This window comes from Panthera pardus, unplaced genomic scaffold (assembly GCF_024362965.1).
Source record: "Panthera pardus isolate Hobbes unplaced genomic scaffold, ASM2436296v1 HiC_scaffold_10, whole genome shotgun sequence".
NCBI lineage: Eukaryota > Metazoa > Chordata > Mammalia > Carnivora > Felidae > Panthera > Panthera pardus.
In genome coordinates, this window is record NW_026526655.1 from 102,234,175 (window position 1) to 102,258,272 (window position 24,098).

The following is a 24,098-nucleotide window of genomic DNA, read 5'->3' on the forward strand; positions in this document are numbered from 1 at the left end:
AGACACAGAATCCAAAGCAGACTCCAGGCTCTGAGCTGTCAGCACGGAGCCCGATGTGGGGCCCAAACCCAAGAACCTCGAGATCATAACCTGAGCCAAAGACGGACGCCCAACTGACTGAGCCACCCAGGCGCCCCTAGAGTTTTCATTTTAAAACTCTTTAATAGGAATTATTCTGACTTTACAAACAGCCCCATAATACACACACAGGTACATTTTCTTGATAACCATAAATCATATTACGGTAATTATTTACATTGTACTATTGATTGACTCATTCATTCAACAAAAACTGAGCTCAGAGGCACCTGGGTGGTTCAGTCGGTTGAGCATCTGACTTGAACTCAGATCATGATCTCGCAGTTCACGGGTTCAAGCCCTGTGTTGGGCTCTGTGCTGACAGCTCAGAGCCTGGAGCCTGCTTCGGATTCTGTGTCTCCCCCCGTCTCTCTCTCTGCCCCTCCCCTGCTCGTGCTCTGTCTCTCTCTCTCTCTCTCTCTCTCTCTCTCAAAAATAAATAAACATTGGGAAAAACAAAAAACAAAAAACTGAGCTTATGAGCTCCAAACAGTAGGCTCCTCCAAACAGGAGGCTCTCACAGGAAGGTATCCAGATAGTTTCACTGTAATAGTGGGAAGAAATTTCTGTAGATACCTGGTAATTAAGAAGTCTCTAAAAGTAGAAAATTGAGGAAATGGGGGAAATGCCTTTGTGATCAAGGTCATTAAGACAGTTGGAAGTCTCTTCCTCTGGCTGAGGAAGGAGACTAAAACTACAGCTGGGTTGCTGGGTTGTTGGAAAACTGATGGGCTGGTCGCTGGTCCAGGGTTGCTTTACAAGCCCCACAGACGAGGAACAGAAAACGGAAAACAGGATGCAGATGGGGAAATGAGAAAAATGACTGGAAGCTGGATAAAGCACAAATGAGGGCTTTGGGGTAAAGTTTTTCTTAAGTTTTAAATCTGTATCTGTAAAAATATATTAACCCCTTTCCTTATAAAAAGCTGAAGAGGAAACGTGGAAGAATCATCCCTGGGGTGTATAGTTTGTACTTAACTAGAATGGTTATGGCTTAGATGAAAATTTATAAAGCCAGATTCCAGAAACATTCTAAAGCAACTTTATTTCTTTAAATAAAGGCATTGTTCAACTGGAAAGATAAGCTCTAATTGTATAACTCTAACATGCCAGGTTGAAACATATGTTTTAAATATAAGAAATGGGCTCCTGGGTGGCTCAGTTGGTTAAGCATCAGACTCTTGGTTTTGGCTCAGGTCATGATCTCACAGTTCATGAGTTCAAGTCCCATGTTGGGTTCTGCACTGGCAGCACGGAGCCTGCCTAGGATTCTCTCTCTCCCTCTCTTTCTCTGCCCCTGCTCCACTCTCTCTCTCAAAATAAATAAACTTAAAAACCATTTTTAACATAAGAAACAATTCTAATAGATTTCCAACTACAAGAGGAAAATTTCCTGATTTTTTTTTAAATGTCATGATATTGAGTATTTGAATATTATGAATCAGGTCTTTGTACCTAATCGTACGATCATATGGACAAGTCCAACAATGTAAAAATGCAACACTGAATGGAGAATGACATCACTCTATTTCACAACCTTTTCAAAGAGCATATTGTTTCCTTATAACTTTATTATATATATATATGTGTGTGTGTGCGTATGTATACATATGTATGTATACATGTACATATGTATACATACATACGTATGTATGTATACACACACACACACGCACATATACGTATATGTATATATTTTTCTCCCTCTATAACAAGCCCAAACTTCCTATTCTCCACATTTTAGAGACAAGGTTGTAAACCCTCCTGTCCCAGAAAAAGAATGAAGTTGGCGGCCATAGTGGAGGGACATTCTAGCACTCACACAAAGTGCAGATTCCACACCGCAGCCCGGACACATGTGGCACTGAATTTTAAAGCATCTGACAAGGGGTAACGTCAAATTGGTACATATAATCCGTGGTATAAAAAAGTAAAATTACTGGAAAGAACTAGTCCTACCAGCACCTTGATTTTAGCCCAGTGAAACTAATTTTGGATTTCTGGCCTCCAAAACTAGAAGAGAATAAATGTGTGCTATTTTAAGCTACAAGGAAAAAAAAATGTGTTTTGAAGTTACTAATTCACATTTGATAGCCATACCCTGATGCCATTTTCTTTGTAATGTCTGGTATACATTTACTTGAAGGCTGACTGAGTTTATGGTAGGCATCTATGACTAGAAAAGACAATGAAATTAGGTGAATTCAAAAATAAATACTTAATTCAAAAATCGATGGTGTGCCTGGGTGGCTCAGTCGGTGAAGCATCTGACTTCGGCTCAGGTCATGATCTTGTGGTCTGTGAGTTCGAGCCCCTCATCAGGCTCTGGGCTGACAGCTCAGAGCCTGGAGACTGCTTTGGATTCTGTGTCTCCCTCTTTCTCTGTCTCTCTCCAGTTTACCCTCTGTCTCACTCTCAAAAATAAATAAACATAACAAATTTTTTTAAATTGTTATAAAAACACTCTTATGAATGAGGCATTGTGCCAGATATTGGAGACACGAAGAACAGATTATGGTCCCTCATCCTTGACTAGTTTGTATAATAGACTAAGGTTACAGCTTTAATGAGGAGTCGATACAAAGTCATTGACATTCAAGAAAAAAGATCGCTTTAGTCTGTATGAGAAGCAAATTTTTTTTTTTTAAATTTTTTAATGTTTATTTATTTTTGAGAAAGAGAGAGACAGAGCATGAACGGGGGAGGGTCAGAGAGAGGGAGACACAGAATCCGAAACAGGCCCCAGGCTCTGAGCTGTCAGCACAGAGCCCGATGCTGGGCTCAAACCCACGGACCGCGAGATCATGACCCGAGCCGAAGTCGGCCGCTCAACCGACTGAGCCACCCAGGCGCCCCGAGAAGCAAATCTTTGATTGTGGCTTTATAAATACATTACTCTAAAAAAGTAAGAAAACAGACATGTAAACACATGATAAATAAACAGCTTTCTCCAGAGCAGGTAAGATACCATTAAGACTGCAGGCCATGCCCTGCGTGCAACTTGAAGGCATGTTCCCAAGAGCCAGAGTCCTGGACCGTCTCTTACACACAGAAAGAGATAGGTCAGAAAAAACAATAAAATTATTTTTACCTGCTTTTGGCTCTTTTCTTCTGATACACAATTAAGAAAATCAAAGATACTGAACTGCCAGATAACAGAAGGTTTCCTCTTTTTTTTTTTTTTGTAACCTAAATTTACTTTACCAAGTTTTATGCTTATGTTTATTTTATTTTAAATATTCGCTTGATATAGAACATGTATTCTTTGGGATGCCTGGGTGGCTCAGTCAGGTAAGCATCTGACTCTTGATTTTGGCTCAGGTCATGATCTCACGGTTCATGAGTTTGAGTCCCGCTTGGGATTCTCTCTCTCTCCCTCTCTCTCTGCCCCTCCCCTGCTCATGCTGGCTCACGCGCTCGCTCTTTACATAAATAAATAAATATTAAAAAAAATAACATGTATGCTTTTTTATAAATTTTTTTTTTTAACGTTTATTTATTTTTGAGACAGAGAGAGACAGATCATGAACGGGGGAGGGTCAGAGAGAGGGAGACACAGAATCTGAAACAGGCTCCAGGCTCTGAGCTGTCAGCACAGAGCCTGACGCAGGGCTCAAACTCACGGACCGCGAGATCATGACCTGAGCCGAAGTCGGCCACTTAACCGACTGAGCCACCCAGGCGCCCCCATGTATGCTTTTTTAAAAATTAATACTTTTTTTTTTTTAACGTTTATTTATTTTTGAGATAGAGAGAGAGACAGAGCATGAACGGGGGAGGAGCAGAGAGAGAGGGAGACACAGAATCGGAAGCAGGCTCCAGGCTCTGAGCCATCAGCCCAGAGCCCGACGCGGGACTCGAACTCACGGACCGTGAGATCGTGACCTGAGCTGAAGTCGGACACTCGACCGACTGAGCCACCCAGGCGCCCCAAAAATTAATACTTTTTAACAAGATCTACTACTCACAGGGATATGACTTGGTGAGGTTTTTTTTTTTTCCTTAATGGAAAAGTAAGGCTGTAGGAAGGGTACTTATGAAATAAAAAAATGCTACTATAATGGAAAATATTTTAGAAGTGCATGCATTTGTTCCCTTATTCACTGAGACAGCCGACAGCGATTACTTTCTACGTGCCAGATGCCGTATATATGAAACGTACCTTTGATTTATGTGCTTGATGAACAATCTTTAGTTTATCTGAAAGAAAGAAAGAAGTATTTTTACAAAGATTATTCTAAAACTTCATTTTAACAATTTGCAATGGAAAGATACAGCTACAGAACTGAGAAACTTACGTCCTTGCCTTACGACCAGTTCACTTAAAAATGTAGTGCAGTAGAAGAAAAAGTACCACTATAGGCCATTAAAGATCACTGTGTTTAAAGATATCTGAAAGCTGTGGCCTTTGGCACACACAACTATATGCCGTAACCTGCAGTCACCTTGGCACACCTTCCCCTTAGAACAGAAGCCAGATGGATCATGTCACTCTGTCTTGTCCCTGGGGGGACTTGCAGAATGCTACAACGAGCAAATAATGTAAAAAAATTATTGGACATTAACATAAGCAGTTCAAAACAATCTACCCGGCTCTCAGAATGCATACAAGTGGCAGGAGGTCAAAGGATCACCCTGGTAATCTGGCCAAGGCTGCTAATGCCCACAGAGTACCAGTATTTGCCTCCTGGTTTTCAAATGATGCACAGGCTCACACCGTCTAATCTGCTTTATTCAATCCTCCTTCACTCTTTAATCTGTTTACCTTGAAGCCAGGCCACACTGTGCTTTTCCAAGAAGTAATTTCTCCGCATTGGGCAAATTCTGACTCTGTAACAATGACCTCTTAATTATAAATAGGCTCAGCATTCAACAGGCTTAAAGTCACAAAGTTTCCAATTCTTCACTTGGTTTTATTTCACCATTTAATTAGTGTACTGTGATTACATGTATTATTATATCTGGATAAACTCTTAAGCTTAAACTAAAATTTATTTCTATCAATCATGCCATTTGATTCCATAAGGAATTCCAATAGTAAAACAAAAGGATCTACTTTAAAAAACAGGCCCTGAGGGGCACCTGGGTGGCTCAGTCAGTTAAGCGTCTGACTTCGGCTCAGGTCATGATCTCGCGGTCCGTGAGTTCGAGCCCCGCGTCGGGCTCTGTGCTGACAGCTCAGAGCCTGGAGCCTGTTTCAGATTCTGTGTCTCCCTCTCTCTGACCCTCCCCCGTTCATGCTCTGTCTCTCTCTGTCTCAAAAATAAATAAACGTTAAAAAAAATTAAAAATTAAAAAAAAAAAAAAAAAACAGGCCCTGATTTAACTCTGTTCTAATAACACAAAAGAATAGGGTAGCTATCCAGTTAAGAACTAGCACTCAGAGTTACCCATTATTTTAAAGTCAGCTTTCAATTATCAACTGCAATTTTTAATACAAGGTCAGCCTAATCCTAAAACTCTATGTATTGTTAAGAACTAAAACTAAATCTAATCTAAGTGAAAAATGAGTATTAGGAATGTAAATATACCACAATTGCTAAAAATAAGCTTATAAGGTACACAAGAAAATAAACAAATTGGCTTTTGGATTACCTATTATTCCAAGTTCCCTATTCTCTTTTTCTCACTATAGACAGATACTGGTTTATTATTAGAGACAAGTTAGAAAAGCCAGTAACAGTTTTTTAAGTAAAAGGATCCTGCTTAGGGTTCAGTTGGTTAAGCATCTGACTTCGGCTTAGGTCATGTTCTCATGGTTTGTGGGTTTGAGCCCCAGGTCAGGCTCTGTGCTTACAGCTCGGAGCCTGGGGCCTGCTTCGGATTCTTTCTCCCTCCCTCTCTCTGCCCCTCCCCCACTTATGTGCACACATGTGTGTTCTCTATCTCTCAAAAGTAAATAAATAAACATTAAAATTAAAAAAAAAAAAGAATGAATCCCACTTAAAGCCTGTTACAATCAATATGCAAAACTGTAGTTTGGTCTTACCAAATATTAATTATGTTCTAGATATTTTGCTAATGAGCCTTTAAATTACAAATATCTTTGTTCTAATGGGTTCTGCAAACCCATAATAAGAGGGCTACATTTTTTTTTTTAGCAGAAGAAGAAATAATGTGAACAGAAATTTATAGATTTTTCCCTCCAACAGAAACGGGTAAGATGTGATAAGAAACAATAAGCTAGCAAAATATATTATACTAATAATAATGTCCCTTTCTTGTTAAACAATCTTTTTTCACTTGTTCTTACTTCTTTTTTTTTAAAAAAACTGCATTGGGGCGCCTGGGTGGCTCAGTCGGTTGAGCGTCTGACTTTGGCTCAGGTCACGATCTTACGGCCCGTGAATTCGAACCCCGCGTCGCGCTCTGTGCTGACAGCTCAGAGCCTAGAGCCTGCTTCAGATTCTATGTCTCCCTACTCTCTGCCCCTTCCCCACTCATGCTCTGTCTCTATCTCAAAAATAAACATTAAAAATTTTTTTTAAATTAAAAATTAAAAAAATTTTTTAAACCTGCATTATTTTTTTAAATTTTCTTAATGTTTATTTATTTTTGAGAGAGAGACAGAGACAGAGCCCAAGCAGGGGAGGGACAAAGAGAGAGGGAGACACAGAATCTGAAGCAGGCTCCAAGCTCTGAGCTGTCGGCACAGAGCCCGACGTGGGGCTCGAACTCACAAGCCACGAGATCATGACCTGAGCTGAAGTTGAATGCTTAAACGACTGAGCCACCCAGGCACCCCCAAAAATATCTGCATTATTAACAGAAACAACATCTATGGGTATTGCACCCTTAATGGAAATTCCTTGAGGAATATAACCTCATAAAAATAAAAATAAAAAACTTGTTAGGTATTTGACGTGTTCACACGAGCATTGTTTAATCTGACACAGCCTCATGAAACAAACAGTATTAGAAGCTCCATGCTGCACAGCCACCAATATTTATTACACACATGCACAGTGTCTAGGTGACAAGGTTTAAAAATAAGACAGCATCCGATGTGCTTTAGAACACACAGTCTGGTCAGGATAAATCAATAATAGATGTAGATGACAATTAAATGGGAGAAGAGCCCATGAGAAATCTCAGACTCGCAAGTCGAGTGAGCCAGCCCTTTGCCCAAGGGCACAAAGACCGCAACCAACAGAGTGGAAATCTGACTCTGCACCCTTTCCACTCCCCATCACCCAATGGATTCTATTCCCACAGAGTATGTAGCAATACCGAAGGACAATGACAGGTGAGAAAGTAATGTTTGGCTGTTCTGAGTGAACACAAAGCAGCAGATTGTTACAAAGCCAAACCCAGACTGAGTTACTAAGTCCCTGGAAGTCTATCAAAACCCTAGTTCTCTAATTTCTAATTTCACAGATAAATGTATTCACTTCTTCTGCCAATTCACCTAAATAGTACACAAATCCTAGAACAAAGCAGTGTTAAAAAGGTGGAGAAATATAAAAGGCACATGATCTACCACCATGATGATTAATAGTCAGACATTCTAATGCCAGTATCTAAAACTTATTTTTCAAAATAACTTACATGGAACACAAGTTTGAGTATGTATGCATATGCATTGTATACACACACACACACACACACACACACACACACACACACAGAGGCACGCACGCACCATGCAAAAAAGGAAACGGCATTTGTAGGTTGATTCAAGTTTAAGGTTATATTGCAAGTGATTATACTCTGAAAGCCATGAAAGCCAGAATTGAGAAGTTTCATATTTACTTAACCATGCTTTTTTATTCCTTTCTCTTATTCAATATTTAGTATGTAAATTCTTTAAGCCCAATAAATCAAAGTACTTTCCACTCAGCGCCTTCAACTTCTGCTTGACTACCCCTTATGACCTCACAATTAGTCTCTGGATATTAAAATGCATACACACGGTGAAGATTGTGATTTCAAAGTATTTTAGGTCATAAGTTGCTCTACCAAATGGGAACAGAATTAAAAGCCACTCCAAAAAAAATGATCTAAGGTAATAAAAAATTTATACTTCAAAAAATGTCTGTACCAATTAACAGAAATATTTATTAGGTGCGTCATAATTTTCAAGTGAAGTCTCAGACTCAAAGTTTGATGAGTGTCATTCTGCTGAAGGTTAATAACCATGCCATCTTTTTACCAAATAATGAAACCCAACTTCCTGCCTCATTACTACATTTTTAAACAACACTGCAACATACAAAACTGCTATGTAATATGCTCAAGTTACTGGCATTTAAATTAATGTTTAATCTCTTCTTTTAATTCCCAGTCTTTAATCACTTTTCTTTTCTGGTTACCTTACAAAGAAATTCATTTAATTAAAAAAAAATTTTTTTTAATGTTTATTTATTTTTGAGAGACAGAGAGAACATGAGCGGAGGAGGGGCAGAGAGAGAGGGAGACACAGAATCCGAAGCAGGCTCCAGGCTCTGAGCTGTCAGCACACAGCCCGACGTGGGGCTCGAACTCACAAACCGCGAGATCACGACCTGAGCCGAAGCCAGATGCTTAACCGACTAAGCCACCCAGGCGCCCCAAGAAATTCATTTTAGACATGGTTTGCCAAATATGCTATTTATTCCTCATAAATAGGACACTTTCATACACAATTACAATTTAATGATACACCAGGATTTCGAGATTTCTAAATAAACTTCCATATTGGTTTTTATTTACAGATAGTAAACTAATTTTTAAAAACCAAATTCAAATTGCTAGCAACGTAAAACTAATGTGAAACTATATTAATATACACTTTAAAGAATACGAAAAATTAGTTACCGTATTTATAATTTCTGAATGGTGGTGGCAGGCTGGTCCTTAAAGGAATATCTATAAAAGAAATATTATTTTTATTATATTCAAATAGACACTCATGGTATATGCATAGTCTTTTGCTCTGTTCTCCTAGACCTCCAGACTAAGCTACTTTGAAAAGGTCAATAGAACACAAAATGAAGCTAACATGCCACCAAAATCCAAAGGTCACCTAAAATAATGGAACCACTGAGAAGATGTTGAGCCGTTATTAGCTGAATTAAGGATTCAGCAACGTTCTTAAATGCACTGGCATTTTATTCAATACAACAGCATCTATGCACATTTGAAATATATAGCATTCATGTGTGAGGTACTATTTTCTATACAGTTGATGTTAGTTTAGCATATGACCCCTTCAGGGTCTTTGGCCAATAGTGGAAACCAATGATCTAGAACAGTCATTACTCTTCCCAAAATTCAGACAACCTACAATATAACTACTCTACCTCAGCAAAGAATGCAAAAAAAAAAAAAAACAAACAAACTAAATATTCTTTTTAAAGGAGTATTTCAAATACCAGTATTAGTTTTCATTAATAACATCTGATGCTACAATACCTACAGAGGGCAATCTGATATATATCAAAATTACATATGCATATACCCTTTGATCTAGCAATTCCACTTGGAGAATTGATCACAGAGATACACTTTGCACACTCTGCACACGTGTTCAATATGACACATATACCAGGATACTAACTGTAGCGCTGGTTGCAATAGCAAATGCTTAGGAAAATCCAAAGAAATGTCCTCCGGTGGGGAGGCTTTGCAAATAAATTATAATATGCCCAAACAATGAGACATAGTTTTCAACTGTACAAAAAAAAAAAAAAAAAAAAAGAGGCCAAGAAAGCACTCTACTAATATAAGATCTTCAAGATATGTTAAAGGTAAAGAAAGGCTGACCATTATTTTTCAAGTAAGCCACGTTTTGAGTAAAATGGGGGAAAAATAAGTATATGTTTGTAACAATCGTAAAATTTGTATGGAACCACAAAAGACCCCAACTAGCCAAAGTAATGTTGAAAAAGAAAACCAAAGCGGGAGGCATCACAATCCCAGACTTTAGCCTCTACTACAAAGCTGTAATCATCAAGACAGCATGGTACTGGCACAAAAACAGACACTCAGATCAATAGAATAGAATAGAGAACCCAGAAATGGACCCACACATGGACAGCCAACTAATCTTTGACAAAACAGGAAAGAGTATCCAATGGAAAAAAATCTCTTTAGCAAATGGTGCTGGGAGAACTGGACAGCAACATGCAGAAGAATGAAACTGAACCACTTTCTTACATCATACACAAAAATAAACTCAAAATGGATGAAAGACCTAAATGTGAGACAGGAAACCATCAAAACCCTAGAGGAGAAAACAGGCAACAACCTCTTTGACCTCAGCCACAGCAATTTCTTGCTCAACACGTCTCCAAAGGCAAGGGAATTAAAAGCAAAAATGAACTATTGGGACCTCATCAAAATAAAAACCTTCTGCACAGCAAAGGAAACAATCAACAAAACTAAAAGGCAACCGACGTAATGGGAAAAGGTATTTGCAAATGACATATTGGATAAAGGGTTAGTATCCAAAATCTATAAAGAACTTACCAAACTCAACACCCAAAACACAAATAATCCAGTGAAGAAATGGGCAAAATAGACACTTTTCCAAAGAAGACATCCAGATGGCCAACAGACACATGAAAAAATGCTCAACATCACTCATCATCAGGAAAATACAAATCAAAACCGCAATGAAATACCACCTTACACCTATCAGAATGACTAACATGAACAACTCAGGCAACAACACATGTTGGCAAGGATGCGGAGAAAGAGGCTCTGTTTTACACTGCTGGTGGGAATGCAAACTAGTATAGCCACTGTGGAAAATCGTATGGAAATTCCTCAAAAAGTTAAAAATAGAACTACCCTAAGACTCAGCAATTGCACTAGTAGGTATTTATCCAAGGGATACAGGTATGCTGTTTCGAAGGGGCACATGCACCCCAATGTTTATAGCAGCACTATCAACAATAACCAAAGTATGGAAAGAACCCAAATGTCCATCAATGGATGAATGGATAAAGAAGATATGGTATATATATATACAATGGAGTATTACTTAGCAATCGAAAAGAACGAAATCTTGCCATTTGCAACAACATGGATGGAACTAGAGGGTATTATGCTAAGCGAAGTAAGTCAGTCAGAGAAGGACAAATATCATATGACTTCACTCATATGAGGACTTTAAGATACGAGACAGATGAACATAAGGGAAGGGAAGCAAAAATAATATGAAAACAGGGAAGGGGACAAAACATAAGACTCTTAAATATGGAGAACCGAGGGTTGCTGGAGGGGCTGATGGGGTAAATGGTGAAGGGGCATCAAGGAAGACACCTGTTGGGATGAGCACTGGGTGTTATACATAGGAGATGAATCACTGGAATCTACTTCTGAAAACATTATTGCACTATGTTATATGCTAACTAACTTGGATGTAAATTATAAATGAATAAATAAATAAATTTTTAATCATGAAGAAAAAAGAATTAGCTTTGGATGCTATTTTCACTGTGGTTTTCTATTTTCTACTGCAATCTTTATTTTTTTATTTTAGCTTACTTTGGTTTTAATTTTTCTTTTTCTAGTCTCTTAACATAGAAGCTGAAATCATTGATTTGAGATCTCTTCTCTAATTTAGGCACTTCTAGTCCTATAAACATTCCTCTAAGTACTGTTTTACCTGTTTCCCATAAATTTTGCAAAGTTGTGCATTCGTTTTTTTTCAGTTCACAATACTGCGTCTTTTGACCTCTGCTTTTGCACGTAGGTTATTCAGAAGTATGCTATTTGGTTTCCAAATATTTTGGAATTTTCCAGAGATACTTGTTATTGATTTCTCATCTAATTCCACCGTAGTCAAAAAACCCTACGTTGTATGAATTTAATCCTTCTACATTCATCATGACTTTAGTTTTATGGCTTGCAATATGGTCTCTTGGTATATGTTCTGTGTACACCAGAGAGGAATGTGTATTCTGTTGTCCGGTGGAGTGTTCTACAAACGTCAATGTAGCCAATTTAGTCCAATAAGTGTTGTTCAAGTTTTCTGTATCCTTACAGATTCTCTTTGTGCTCCATCAATTATTGAGGGAGCAGTGCTGAAATTTCTCACAATAATTGCAGAATCACCTATTTTTCTTTGCAGTTCTGTTAGCTTTGACCTCATACATATTTGAAGTTCTGTCATGTCAGGTGCATAAACATTTAGAATCCTTATGTCATCTTAATCGGTGTCTTACCATTATCAAATGAGAGTCTTTATCCCCAGCAATATTCTTAACTCTGAATTCTACTTTATCTGATATCAGTTTTCTTTTGATTAGTATCAGCATGGTATAACTTCTATGTCCTTTTACCTTTAACTGATTTTTATCTTTATATTTAAAGTGCATGCCCTGGGACACCTGGGTGGCTCAGTCAGTCGAACGTCCGACTTCAGCTCAGGTCATGATCTCATGGCTTGTGGGTTTGAGCCCCACGTCGGGCTGTGTGTTGACAGCTCAGCGCCTGGAGCCTGCTTCGGATTCTGTGTCTCCCTCTCTCTCTCTCTCTGCCCCTCTCCCACTCACTCTCTCTCTCTAAAAAATAAATAAAAACAGTAAAAAAAAAAAAGTGCATGCCTTATTGGTAACACATAATTTAGGACTGCTTGTTATGTCTGTCTTTTAATTAGGGAGTTCAGACCATTTACATTTAATGTGATTACTGATATGATTGGATTGAAATCTACCACTTTGCTATTTGGGTTTGGTTTTGTCCATCTGTTATTTCCTCTTCTACATTCTTTTGACAAATGGCTCTCTGACAATTTTTTATGATTCCATTTTAACCCTTCTGTTCGCCTATTATCTATAACTCAGGTAATGTGTGTGTGTGCCTGAACATGTGGTTGCTCTAAGATTTGCAGTAAACATCTTTAACTTATCAGTCTACCTCCAAGCGACACTGTAACACTTTATAGAGAGTGAAAGAATCTTACGCTTCCAGGGGCACCTGGGTGGTTCAGCCTGTTGAGCAACTGACTTCGGCCCAGGTCATGAAGTCACAATTCATGAGTTCAAGCCCCGCATCTGGCTCTGTGCTGACAGCGCAGAGCCTACTTTGGATTCTGTTTCTCTCTCTCTCTCTGCCCCCCCCCCCCCCCCCGGCCTGTGTGCACTCTCTCTCTCTCAAAAATAAACATCTAAAAAAAAGAGGACCACCCAGGTGGCTCAGTTGGTTAAGCATCCAACTTCCGCTCAGGTCATGATCTCACGATTCATGGGTTCGAGCCCTGCATTGGGCTCTGTGCTGACAGCTCAGAGCCTGGAGCCTGCTTCACATTCTATGTCTCACCTCTCTCTCTGTCCCTCCTGCACTCACACTCTGTCTCTGTCTCTCTCTCTCTCAAAAATAAACATTGCAGAAATGTTTTAATAAAAAAATTTAAAATAAAAAGGATATGTTTCTATTTCTCCCCTCCTAGGTCTTGTACTAGTTCTGTCATATATTTTCCACAAACGCCACAACATGGTTAGTGTTTTTCTTTATGTGATGAAGCCTATTTTAAGAAAATTTTTTAAATAAGGGAAAAAAAGCCTTTCATATTGACCCATGTTTACCATCTCCAATAGTCTTCATTTCTTTGTGTGCCTCCAAATTTCCATCTGGTATCATTTTCCTTCTGTTGGAAGAAGGCCCTTTAACATTTCCCGTAGTTGATGTTTCCTGGTGATGGTCTCTTTCAGCTTCTGTACGTCTAAAAAGTCTTTCTTATGCCTCCATTTCGGAAAGATGGGAATAGAATCCTAGATTGACTTTTTGTCTTTCAATACTTTAAAGATGTCGCTCCGCATCTTCTGACATGCACTCATTCTGATGAGAAGTCTGTGTCTTTCCTCTTTGTTCCTCCTTATATAATATGTTCTTTTTTTTGGCGGGGGGGGGGGCTGTTTTTAAACTTTCTCTTTATCACCAGCTATAAGCGACTTCATTATATATGCTTTGGTATAGCTTTCTTCATCCTTCTTTTGCTTGGGATTTGTTGAACTGCTTGAATATGTGGGTTTATAGTTTTCATCACATTTGTAAAATTTTCGACCATCATTTCTTCCAATACATCTTCTGTCCTCCCTGTCCCAGCTCCCCTCTTCATGGTCTCCAATTACACGTATATCTAGCTAATGGCAGCTGCCCCACCCCTCCCTACCGCTCTATTTATTTTTCTTTCGGGTTTTTTTCTATGCTTTATTTTAGACTGTTTTTGTTGCTTTGTTTTCAGTTTAAGAATCTTTTCTTCCGCATCTGATCTACATGTTAATCCTATTCGGTGAATATCCATCTCAAACGTTGTAGTTTTCATCTCTAGTTCAATTTGGGATTTTTTTCTTTTCACATCTTCCATTGCTAACATGTTCAACTGTCCGTCTACCTTCCTGAACATTTGCAGTATAGTTATAATAATTTTCAATTGTCCTTGTCTACTAATTCTGTCATCTGCAGCATTCCTGGGCTGGTTTTACTGGATTGATTTCTCTCCTAATTATGGGTCATATTTTCTCACTTCTTTGCATGCCTGGTAAGTTCTGATTTGATTCAGGTCATTGTGAATTTTATCTTGTTGAGTGCTGGATATTTGTGTGTTTCTATAAACATCCTGAGCTTTGTTAAACTACTTGGAAACTTAGATCCTTTCGAGTCTTGCTTTCGAGCTTTGTCAGGTGAGAGCAGAGCGGAATTTACTCTAGGGCTCATTTTGCCTTACAATTTCAGCAATACCCCTTTAGGTACTCTGCCTGATAACCTGTGAATCACAAGCTCTTCCATTCTGGCTGGTGTGGAGGAAAAAAAAAAAAAAAACACAAAACTATTCTCAGGCCTGTCTGAGCTCTGAGCATGCTGCCTTCTGCTTCCTTCAGATTGTTCTTCACCTTGACTGCGGGTAGTTTCCTTATACCCTTGTGCTGACTGTATTCAACTGAAGACACACGCTCTGCAAATCTTCAGAGCATTCCCTTTGCACAGCCCTCTCCGTTCCAGGTCTCTGCCCTATGAAGTCTCCAGGCTCCCCTCCAGTGTGCCAGCTGTTGAGCTGAACTCATGGAACTCGCCAAGTCCTACCTGCTCTGTAGCCTACAGACTCCCTCCAGGTGGTAAGGTGGCACAATCACAGGGGTCACCTTGTTTGCTTCCCCTATCCCAGGGACCACTGTCTTATGCTGCCTGATGTCCGGTATCTGAAAACCACTGTTGCATAAATTTTGCATAGTTTGGTTTTTTTCTTTTTTTTTTTTTTTTAGTTGTTCCAGGCAAGAGTGAGTTCAGTTCCTGTTGCTCACCTTAGCTGAAAGGAAAAGTCTGGGGCCTATCTATTACATTTTGAAAAGGATGTCCAACTTTACACAGAGTTTTTCTTTTATTTTATCTTTCCTCACCTTTGAACTTAACTTTGAGACCTAACGAACTTATACAGGAGAATCTGGGATTACAGAATGAATTCTGCAAAAATTAATTTAATATTTCATTATTGGAAAGTTGATGAGAAGGTAACCACTAACTTTCCTCATTCACTTAGGTCTCCATGAAAGGCATCCATAGAAAAATTAATAAGCAAAATAAGGCAACTTAATAAATATACTGCTGGCAGTTAGGATGCCCCCCAAAGAAGTCTGAAGTGTTAAAACATACATTTCAATATAAAAATCAATAAAGTCTCAAAAATTATTAAAATATCAACAGGCAATAAAATAATTCTTTACCTCATAGTAAAGGCTATAAAAATAGAAGGAGTACAGTTTGTAACTTATTTTTAGACTTTTGGGAAAGCACAAACACCTAAGGGAAAAAAGTGACCAATTCAATGACTAATCAGTATAAGCAAGAACACCAAACACCCACCATTAATCAGAATAATGTCCAATATTATAACTTAACAAGGGGTCCTATCTATATAATAGTAAGATTCCAAGGTTCAGCTCTATCGAGATGCTATTCATTTTAATTATGAAATACTCTAAACATAAAAAGTGTGGAGAATAGAAAATTCCTTTAACCCACCAACCAAATTGAACATACTGTCATGACCGCTTCAGATCCTTTTCTACTTTTTATGAAATAAGACAATATAGATACAGCTGAAACCTGTCTTTCCCTAGTCCCCTTATCTCTCCTTTCCTAGAAGTAAGCACTAACTGTCCCTAACTTATCATATCCCCTATGTTTTTTATACTCTCATTCTATAAGTCACAGCCACAGAAAACAGAGTGTTATTTTGTGTTTTAAGTTTATAGAGTTCAGAATTTAAACTAAAGAATCTAGGGGCACCTGGGTGGCTCAGTCAGTTAAGATCCGACTTCAGCTCAGGTCATGATCTCGCAGTTCGTGGATTCGAGCTCCATGTGGGGCTCTGTGCTGACAGCTCAGAGCCTGAAGCCTGCTTCAGATTCTGTGTCTCCCTCTCTCTCTGCTCCTCCCCTGCACGTGCTCTGTCTCTCTCTCTCTCTCAAAAAATGAATAAACATTAAAAAAAATTACACTAAAGGATCTACAGTATATTTTTTAGTACAAACTAGAAAGCATCACCTCAACATAGTGTTGAAGGACAAGTCTCTTTGTGACAAGGTGATAATATGCTGTGACTATACTACTACAAAATTACCCTGTTCCTTTCTAAAAAAAAAGGGGGGGGGGACCAGGGGACTGCTTCTTTACAGCAGCATGTGAAATAATAAATGTAGAAAGAATCACACAGTAAGAAAAATCCTGATTTCTAGCAATATCAGCGATTCAGATAAGGATCACTGGGAAATACCAAAACTGCTGGAAACAAGATATGTATATGGTCTCAATGTTTATCACTCCATACGCTACTTATTAATTAGAAAGATACTTTTACAACAGAGAAATCCAGCAGCCAGTGCCTTAACCAAATGACTGAAATCTGTATGACCAGTAACAGGACAAAGCAGCATCAAGCGCTTTCGGATATGATGCAAACAAGAATGAGTCACCTCCATCGGAGGTCAGCAAACTATTTATGTAAAGGCCAGCTTGTCAACATTTTAGCTTTTGTGAGCCACGCGGTCTCTGTCACAGCCATGGCTGTGTTCCAATAAACTTCGTTTACAGAAGCAGGTGGCAGCAGGTGGCAGGTCGGACTTAGCTTGTCGTAGCTTGTCCACCTGCAACCTAGGTGGTAATCCTGCCAAAAATGTTTAACCTGAATCTGATCATGAGAAAACAATCAAATAAATCGAGATTAAAAAAAAAATCAATATAGTGACAGATAAAAGGCAGGGGGGCTGCTCCAGATCAAAAGGAATTAAGAAGACATGGTGTGCCAAGAAAAGACACAATGGAATCTGAGATACATGCTTCTAAATGAAAGAAACCAGTCCGCCAAGACTATATATTGTGTAAATCTAAGTACATGATATCCTGGAAAAAGCAAAACTAGAGGCATTAAAGGGATCAGTGGTTGCCTGTGGCTTGTGGGGGAGGATGAGCAGGCAAACCATGGGGGATTTTTATGGTGGTGAAACTATTCTGTAAACAGTGTCACGGTGGCTGCACAACATTAGTCATCTGTTGAAGCCCACAGAACTTTAGAGCACAAAGAGTGAGCTTGAATGTGTGCAAAGTGAGAAACCACCATTTAGGAGGGCAGAAGATCCCAGGAAAGATCGCAGATAGTGACCAAAGAATCCAGCTGCATTGCAAATGTATGAAGCAACCTTCCTGAAGGCAGTGAAAGAAAGGCTGCTGATCTAATTAACCGTGGCAGTGAAGAGATTCTTGTAAGACTAAGGCAAAAGGAGCTGCACAAAAGCACTGTGCTCTAGTTAATATCAAGTTGCTTCCCAGAGGGTATAGATGAAAAACTCTGATACTGCTAGACATGTAAACTGGAATTAAAGAATTAAGTAAGTGGATGGCAGAGGATGGGAGCCAGAGTTCTCATTCTTGGAGTGGAAACACAAATCCGCCAGGGGAGGAAGCTAGAAGGAGACATGTTGGGATGGACTGGAAAACATCAGGAAGGACTCATGTTTACCACACAGATACAGATGGTGACATGAAAACACTCGGGGATGTGTGTATGCGCACAGGTTGCCCTTTCAGCTGAGAGAGCTTTATTTTTGTTTGTTTTTAATATTTATATATTTTTGGGAGAGACAGACCGTGAGTGAGGGAGAAGCAGAGAGACAGGAAGACACAGAATCCGAGGCAGGCTCCAGGCTCTAAGCTGTCAGCACAGAGCCCGACGTGAGGCTTGAATTCACAAACCATGAGATCATGACCTGAGCCGAAAGTCGGACGTTCAACCCACGGAGCCACCCAGGTCCCCCTCAGCTGAGAGAGCTTTAAAGAACAATACCCCAGGAGTAATGACCACACCCAGATCTGCGTTCAGGAACCAGGGATCCTTTGAGAAATGGCTGATTCTGGGACAGGGACAGGAAATCTACACAATGAGCCTGAAGCATCTTATAGTGCCATAAAGTAAGAAAGTACTCAAAACACACATACATACAGAGATGGTATGCGAGGGATGAAGGAGTTCTGAACTGCAAGTCTGGACAAACCATCCACAGCTTTTTTCTGTTTTGTGGGTGAAATGATTTTACATTTAGAAGGTCTCACGTGTTACAAAATATTTAAATGCTTCCAAATCAAAGATTAATGAAAAGGTCTTATATTAGCTAGATAGCTGGTTTGGACACTATTCTGAATCTAGAAAGTCATCTATATAAGGTAGTATATACAGTACCTCTGTGATCAGAATATCTGAATAACATCCATCCCCCATATGTTAATAACAGGTTTATTTTATTTTATTTTATTTTATTTTATTTTATTTATATACTCATACATAAATATAATCTGTATTTATATACTTATTTATAAATAAATGAGCTTATATTTACTGCATTTATATAACTTTAGGTTTTAATAGCATGATGTTGTGGAACAGTGATTGTCAATGGAGAATGAATCCAATTTAACCAAAGTTCCTTGGCTGAGGGAGAAATACAGACAGACAAGGCAGGAGACTAGATGAAGGACGGCAAAAAAGTGAAGAACAGTTAGAAAGGCAAGAAGTCATCTAAAATAACCCCAAAAGATCACGGCATGCAAGGGTGGCTGAGTCGGTTAAGCATCCGACTTCAGCTCAGGTCATGATCTCATGGCTAGTGAGTTCGAGCCCCGCATCAGGCTCTGTGCTGATGGCTCAGAGCCTGGATCCTGCTTCGGATTCTGTGTCTCCCTCTCTCTTTGCCCCTCCCCGACTCTCACTCTCTCTCTCTAAAAAATGAATAAACATTTAAAAAAATGTTTTAAATAACCCCAAGAGATCATTCATCACAATGACCACTTTTGGCTGTGTGCAAAATTCACTGTGCCATGGTGGCAAACCTCTCTGCTCGCTGTCCGTGTTCAAAACGCTAGAGCAAGGTGAACTCCACGCAAAGACTCACTGACAGGGGGTCCATTTAGCTCAGAGATCCCACCTCAGCAAGTGAGGCAGGAGAACAGAAAGGAGGCAACTTAGCGCGGTGTTTAAGAGCACGCGTTGTACAGTTAAACTGCCTGTGTCGAATTGCAGCTTTGGCTTTTATTAGCCACGTCACCGCAGGCAAGTGTGTTAACCTCTCTGTCCCTCAGCTGGTTCACCTGTAAGATGAGGACATAACCGATCCCACTTTAGAAGGATTCTGTGAGGATGAAATGAGATCACCTAGTTTAAGCTCCGAGCACAGGACCACATACAAAGTTGGTTATCATTATTACTTGAAAAATTCCCCAGAAATAAACTCTTTGGTCTTCGTCACATACAAAACTGTAAAAGGTAGACAGGTGGCCCACCGACCTTTCAGAGAGGTTCCACAGTGCTTCCAATCGGATAGGCTTGGGCACAGAGCCCACACCCCAAAAGTTCACCTTCTAGTGTCCCACCCGCACAACTAAAACAAGCAGCAGCCATGTTGTTACTAACACGGGTAAAAGATGTGGGAAGGCGCGGCCGAGCACCGAGCTGTGATCGGTACTGCTGCTCTAACGGAGAAGGCGTCCTAGGCTACCTAGAAGGAGGAGAGTACAGTGACCCCGGGGGGACTATGTCTCTTCCTGCCACTGCAGCAGCCTGAAGATCACACCTTATTCTCCAGGACTTCAGGAAGAACCTATCCTGCACCGTACCAAGAACATCAGAGCGCTTACAAGGTCAACACTAAGAAACGCTGTCAGCCATAACACACAGACAGGTTTTAAAGTAAGCAATGTAGGGGTTTATTTTTACTTCAAAACCCAAATATGCTTTTTGGTGTTATCTTTTCCAAAAGCAGGACACTATATAATTGGCAATATCTTAGTGCCAACTCTCAACTCCCCCCTAAGAATTAAGAACACAGCAACAACAACAACACATACTCTATACATCAGCCTGTAGTTACTTTCACGAACAATTATGTTCTCATGAAATCTTTCACAGTCACTACGAAGCCAACTGACTGGTCTGTCTTCTGTATATGTCGCCCACCTTGACCTATACAGGTAATACTGAGTAGTAAAACTACCAAAATTAGAGGTCGGAGGAAATGTGAGGGAGAAGAGTTGAGAAGATTTACAAAGTCAATCAGGAAGTACAATGTCAAGAATTCACCACATTTTGGATTTGGAGCATGTGCTCTAGGCTCAGACCCAGACTGATGGAAGAAGGCCTCCTGAGTGGAGACTGCTGCTCCCGAAGAGGCTGGTCTGCCAGATGCCTGGCCTTGCCCAGAGTCTGACCACATCTGGCATGTTCCGGGACAGGGCCAGCTGGGACTCCAACCCAGGCTGCGGGAGGAGGGGGGAGGGTATGGAAAAATGAATCAACCTGCACTGCAGTCCTGACTGGTGTCCTCATCTGTGTGAGACAACATGTGTGTTCAGAGCAGTGAGGGATAAATAAAATACTAATGATGGTGGGGGAAAAAAAAAGGAATTTACCACATTTTAGAAACTTAGCTATATACATTTTCACTGCATATATATAAACCAAGATACTGGTTTTGCAATATCATTCTCCAGTAACGGAATCAGAGCTCCTCAGAGAGATAGCTGCTTCCAGGGCTGAAGCAGGGAAAGAACAGGACAAGTCTGGAACACCTTGTACCAAAAAAGTAAAGAAGTGCTCAGAGAATGATGGGGACGTGTTCAAAGGGCCTGGGGCCCGATGGAAGGGGCTGTCACCAGCCAAAATGGGGATACCTGGAGCATCAAAATAAATAATGAGGGGAGCGTGGGTGGCTCAGTTGGTTGGGCATCCGTCTTCGGCTCAAGTCATGATCTCACGGTTTGTGAGTTCGAGCCCCATCTCGGGCTCTGTGCTGACAGCTCGGAGCCTGGAGCCTGCTTCAGATTCTGTATCTCCCCCCGTCTCTGTCCCTCCCCTGCTCATGCTCTCTCTCTCAATAATGAATAAGCACTAAAAAAAATAAAAATAAAAAATAAATAAATTTTTAAAACTTTTAAAAAACCAACAAAATAAATAATGAGAGTAAAGAATTATAATCCTCTGACTAAAGTAAGAATCTGCAAGTCCACAGTGATATGATTGATGATTAAATAAATGGGATGGCGGAGGTGCGGGCTGTTCCTTAGTGGAGAAAAACAACTACCATATGTAAGAGGAAGGACAGAATAGGAAAAATCACCATTTGCCAATTATCATAATCACTGATCCCGGCAAGAATCATCAAAGAATGCTAAACTGGTGGATCAAAGTTTGAGAAGTAACAGGATATTCACATGGCCTCAGAATATATCCCTACAAACTACTTTTCGATTACGATTAAAATTTGCAGTGGAGAAACCTGACAGACTCCACTCCAACCAACTGATCAGAGTTACCATTGCCAGTACTGGTGTTGATGGACAGTGGAGCCTCCTGGTGTGATGCACAGAGAAGCCTGCATCACGTCCGGGACTGCTCTGCCAAACATATAACCTAAACCCAACTGTGAGAAGACACCAGAAAAATGCAACCCAGATGCACCCTATAAAACAACTGGCCCGTGCTATTCAAAGCTGCCAACGTGGGACGCCTGGGTGGCTCAGTCGGTTAAGCGTCTGACTTTGGCTCAGGTCACGATCTCACGGTTTGTGAGTTCAAGCCCCACGTCGGGCTCTGTGCTGACAGCTCGGAGCCTGGAGCCTGCTTCGGATTCTGTGCCTCCCTGTCTCTGTGCCCCTCCCCCGCTCATACACTTTCTCTAAAAAATAAATAAACATTAAAAAAAAATTAAAAAAAAAAAAGCTGCCAACGTGATGAAGACTGCAGACTAAAGGAATCACAATGTCAGGGGAGCCTGGGGGGCTCGGTCGGCTAAGCGTCCGACTTCGGCTCAGGTCATGATCTCATGGCTCGTGAGTTCAAGCCCCACGTCGGGCTCTGTGCTGATAGCTCGGAGCCTGGAGCCTGCTTCACATTCTGTCTGGGTCTCCCTCTCTCTCTGCTCCTTCCCTGCTCACACGCTGTCTCTCTCTCTCTCTCAAAAAGAAAAATAAACATTAAAAAAAAAAAGTCAGATTAAAGGAAGTGAATGTAGCATGTGCCCTTGAATTTTCTTTTGCTATATTTCAGTGTTAGGTTCCTGATTTTGATCATTGTACTGTAATTATGTACGAGAATTTCTTGCTTTTAGGAAATATACACTTAAATATTTAGAGATAAAGGAGAATCATGTCAGCAATATACTTCTAAATGGTTCAGAAAGAAAAAAATGAAGGGGTAAGTTCAGTAAGAGAGAAAAGGGAGAAAAGGAGACAAAGGTGGGAGGGAGGGGAGGCTAAGGTTAAAAAAATAATGTAACAAACCGCTAACATTTCAGGAACCTCTGTGAGAGCATCTAGGAATTCTCTGTCCTATTTTTGAAACTTCTCTGTGTCTGAAATTATGTCAAAGTAAAAAAAAAAAATTAAGTTGGATATAAAGTGATACATTTGTCAAAACTCAGGGAACTGTATGTAATCTGTCCATTACATCATATATAAATTACATTTCGATTAAAATAATAAAAGCTTATTCTAGATGTTTTATCAAATGTTGATGATTGGAACACTTCAATAATTAAAAACAGGGGTTAGAAACCCATCGAGGTCCTACAAAAAGCCTTCACTGACTTCATGCCTATCGAACGTCAAGCTCAAAATGAAAAACGAACACCAGTTGGTCTGGCTGTCATTTCTGTGATCACACTGACCCACAGCACTCATGATTTTCCGGCTATAAAGACGGAGGCCTGCCACCTTCCGAGCATGCTCCCCATGAGGCCCTCTGTGTGCTCAGCCAGGTAACGCCATGAGCTACACCGCATTCCCTTGTTAATCAATCTCCAAATCCATAAGCCCACCACAAGCAAACCGAGATCTTAAGTTTTTTTAATTAAAAAAACGGGGGGGGGAGGAAGTGGCACCTGGGTGGCTTGCTCGGTTAAGCATCCGACTCCTGGTTTCAGCTCAGGTCATGATTTCATGGTTTGTGAGTTCGAGCCCCACGTCAGGCTCTGCGCTAACAGTACATACACAGCCTGCTTGGGATTCTCTCTCTTTCTGTCTCCCTCTGTCTCTGCCCCTTCCCTGCAGAGGCTCTCTCTCCCTCTCTCAATTTAAATAAATACACTTTAAAAAAAAAAAAAAAAAAAGGCGGGAGGGGGAGGAAGAAGCCAAACATGAGGGTAATGATTCCCGAGGAGGGCACACGCAATGCCCAAAGAGCCTTGGGAAGATATTCTGGCTGATGCCAAAGCCCAGACCAGGAGCTGGCCTAGCACCTGGCTGAGAACCTAAATTAATATCTTTCGAAGTAGTTTTAAAAGATTACCATCAATATAGTAGTCAACTATTTTTCTCAAAATATTGATAAAATGAAATGATTAAGACATCTCGTACCTTGCTTTAGAAATACTATAAATTCCTTTGTAGTTTGGTCCAAATTAACTCCACGATACACTATAGGTTTGAAATTGCGATGCTCAAAAGAACGAATGAGGCGTACTGTAATGGTCACTTCTCTGGAAGCCATGCGGAGAAATTCCTGTGGCGAGGGACATGAGAACAGTCTGAATAACATCCATTCACAATTA

The 24,098-nt window shown here is 40.1% G+C and overlaps 1 protein-coding gene across 10 annotated transcripts in view; it reads right to left on the minus strand.

Annotated features, from left to right (window-relative positions):
* The window catches only part of CUNH2orf76 (chromosome unknown C2orf76 homolog), a 71,608-nt gene that overhangs the window by 13,948 nt on the left and 33,562 nt on the right, over nucleotides 1-24,098 (minus strand). For 9 of the 10 annotated variants that reach the window (XM_053909584.1, XM_053909607.1, XM_053909588.1 and 6 more), the window contains 3 exons: nucleotides 23,905-24,049; nucleotides 8,875-8,925; nucleotides 4,241-4,278 (listed from right to left, as the gene is read on the minus strand). In XM_053909584.1, the coding sequence (XP_053765559.1) occupies nucleotides 4,241-4,278; nucleotides 8,875-8,925; nucleotides 23,905-24,049 (234 nt within the window). The remainder of the gene's footprint in view (nucleotides 1-4,240; nucleotides 4,279-8,874; nucleotides 8,926-23,904; nucleotides 24,050-24,098) is intronic. The other variant, XM_053909592.1, reaches the window with a different exon arrangement.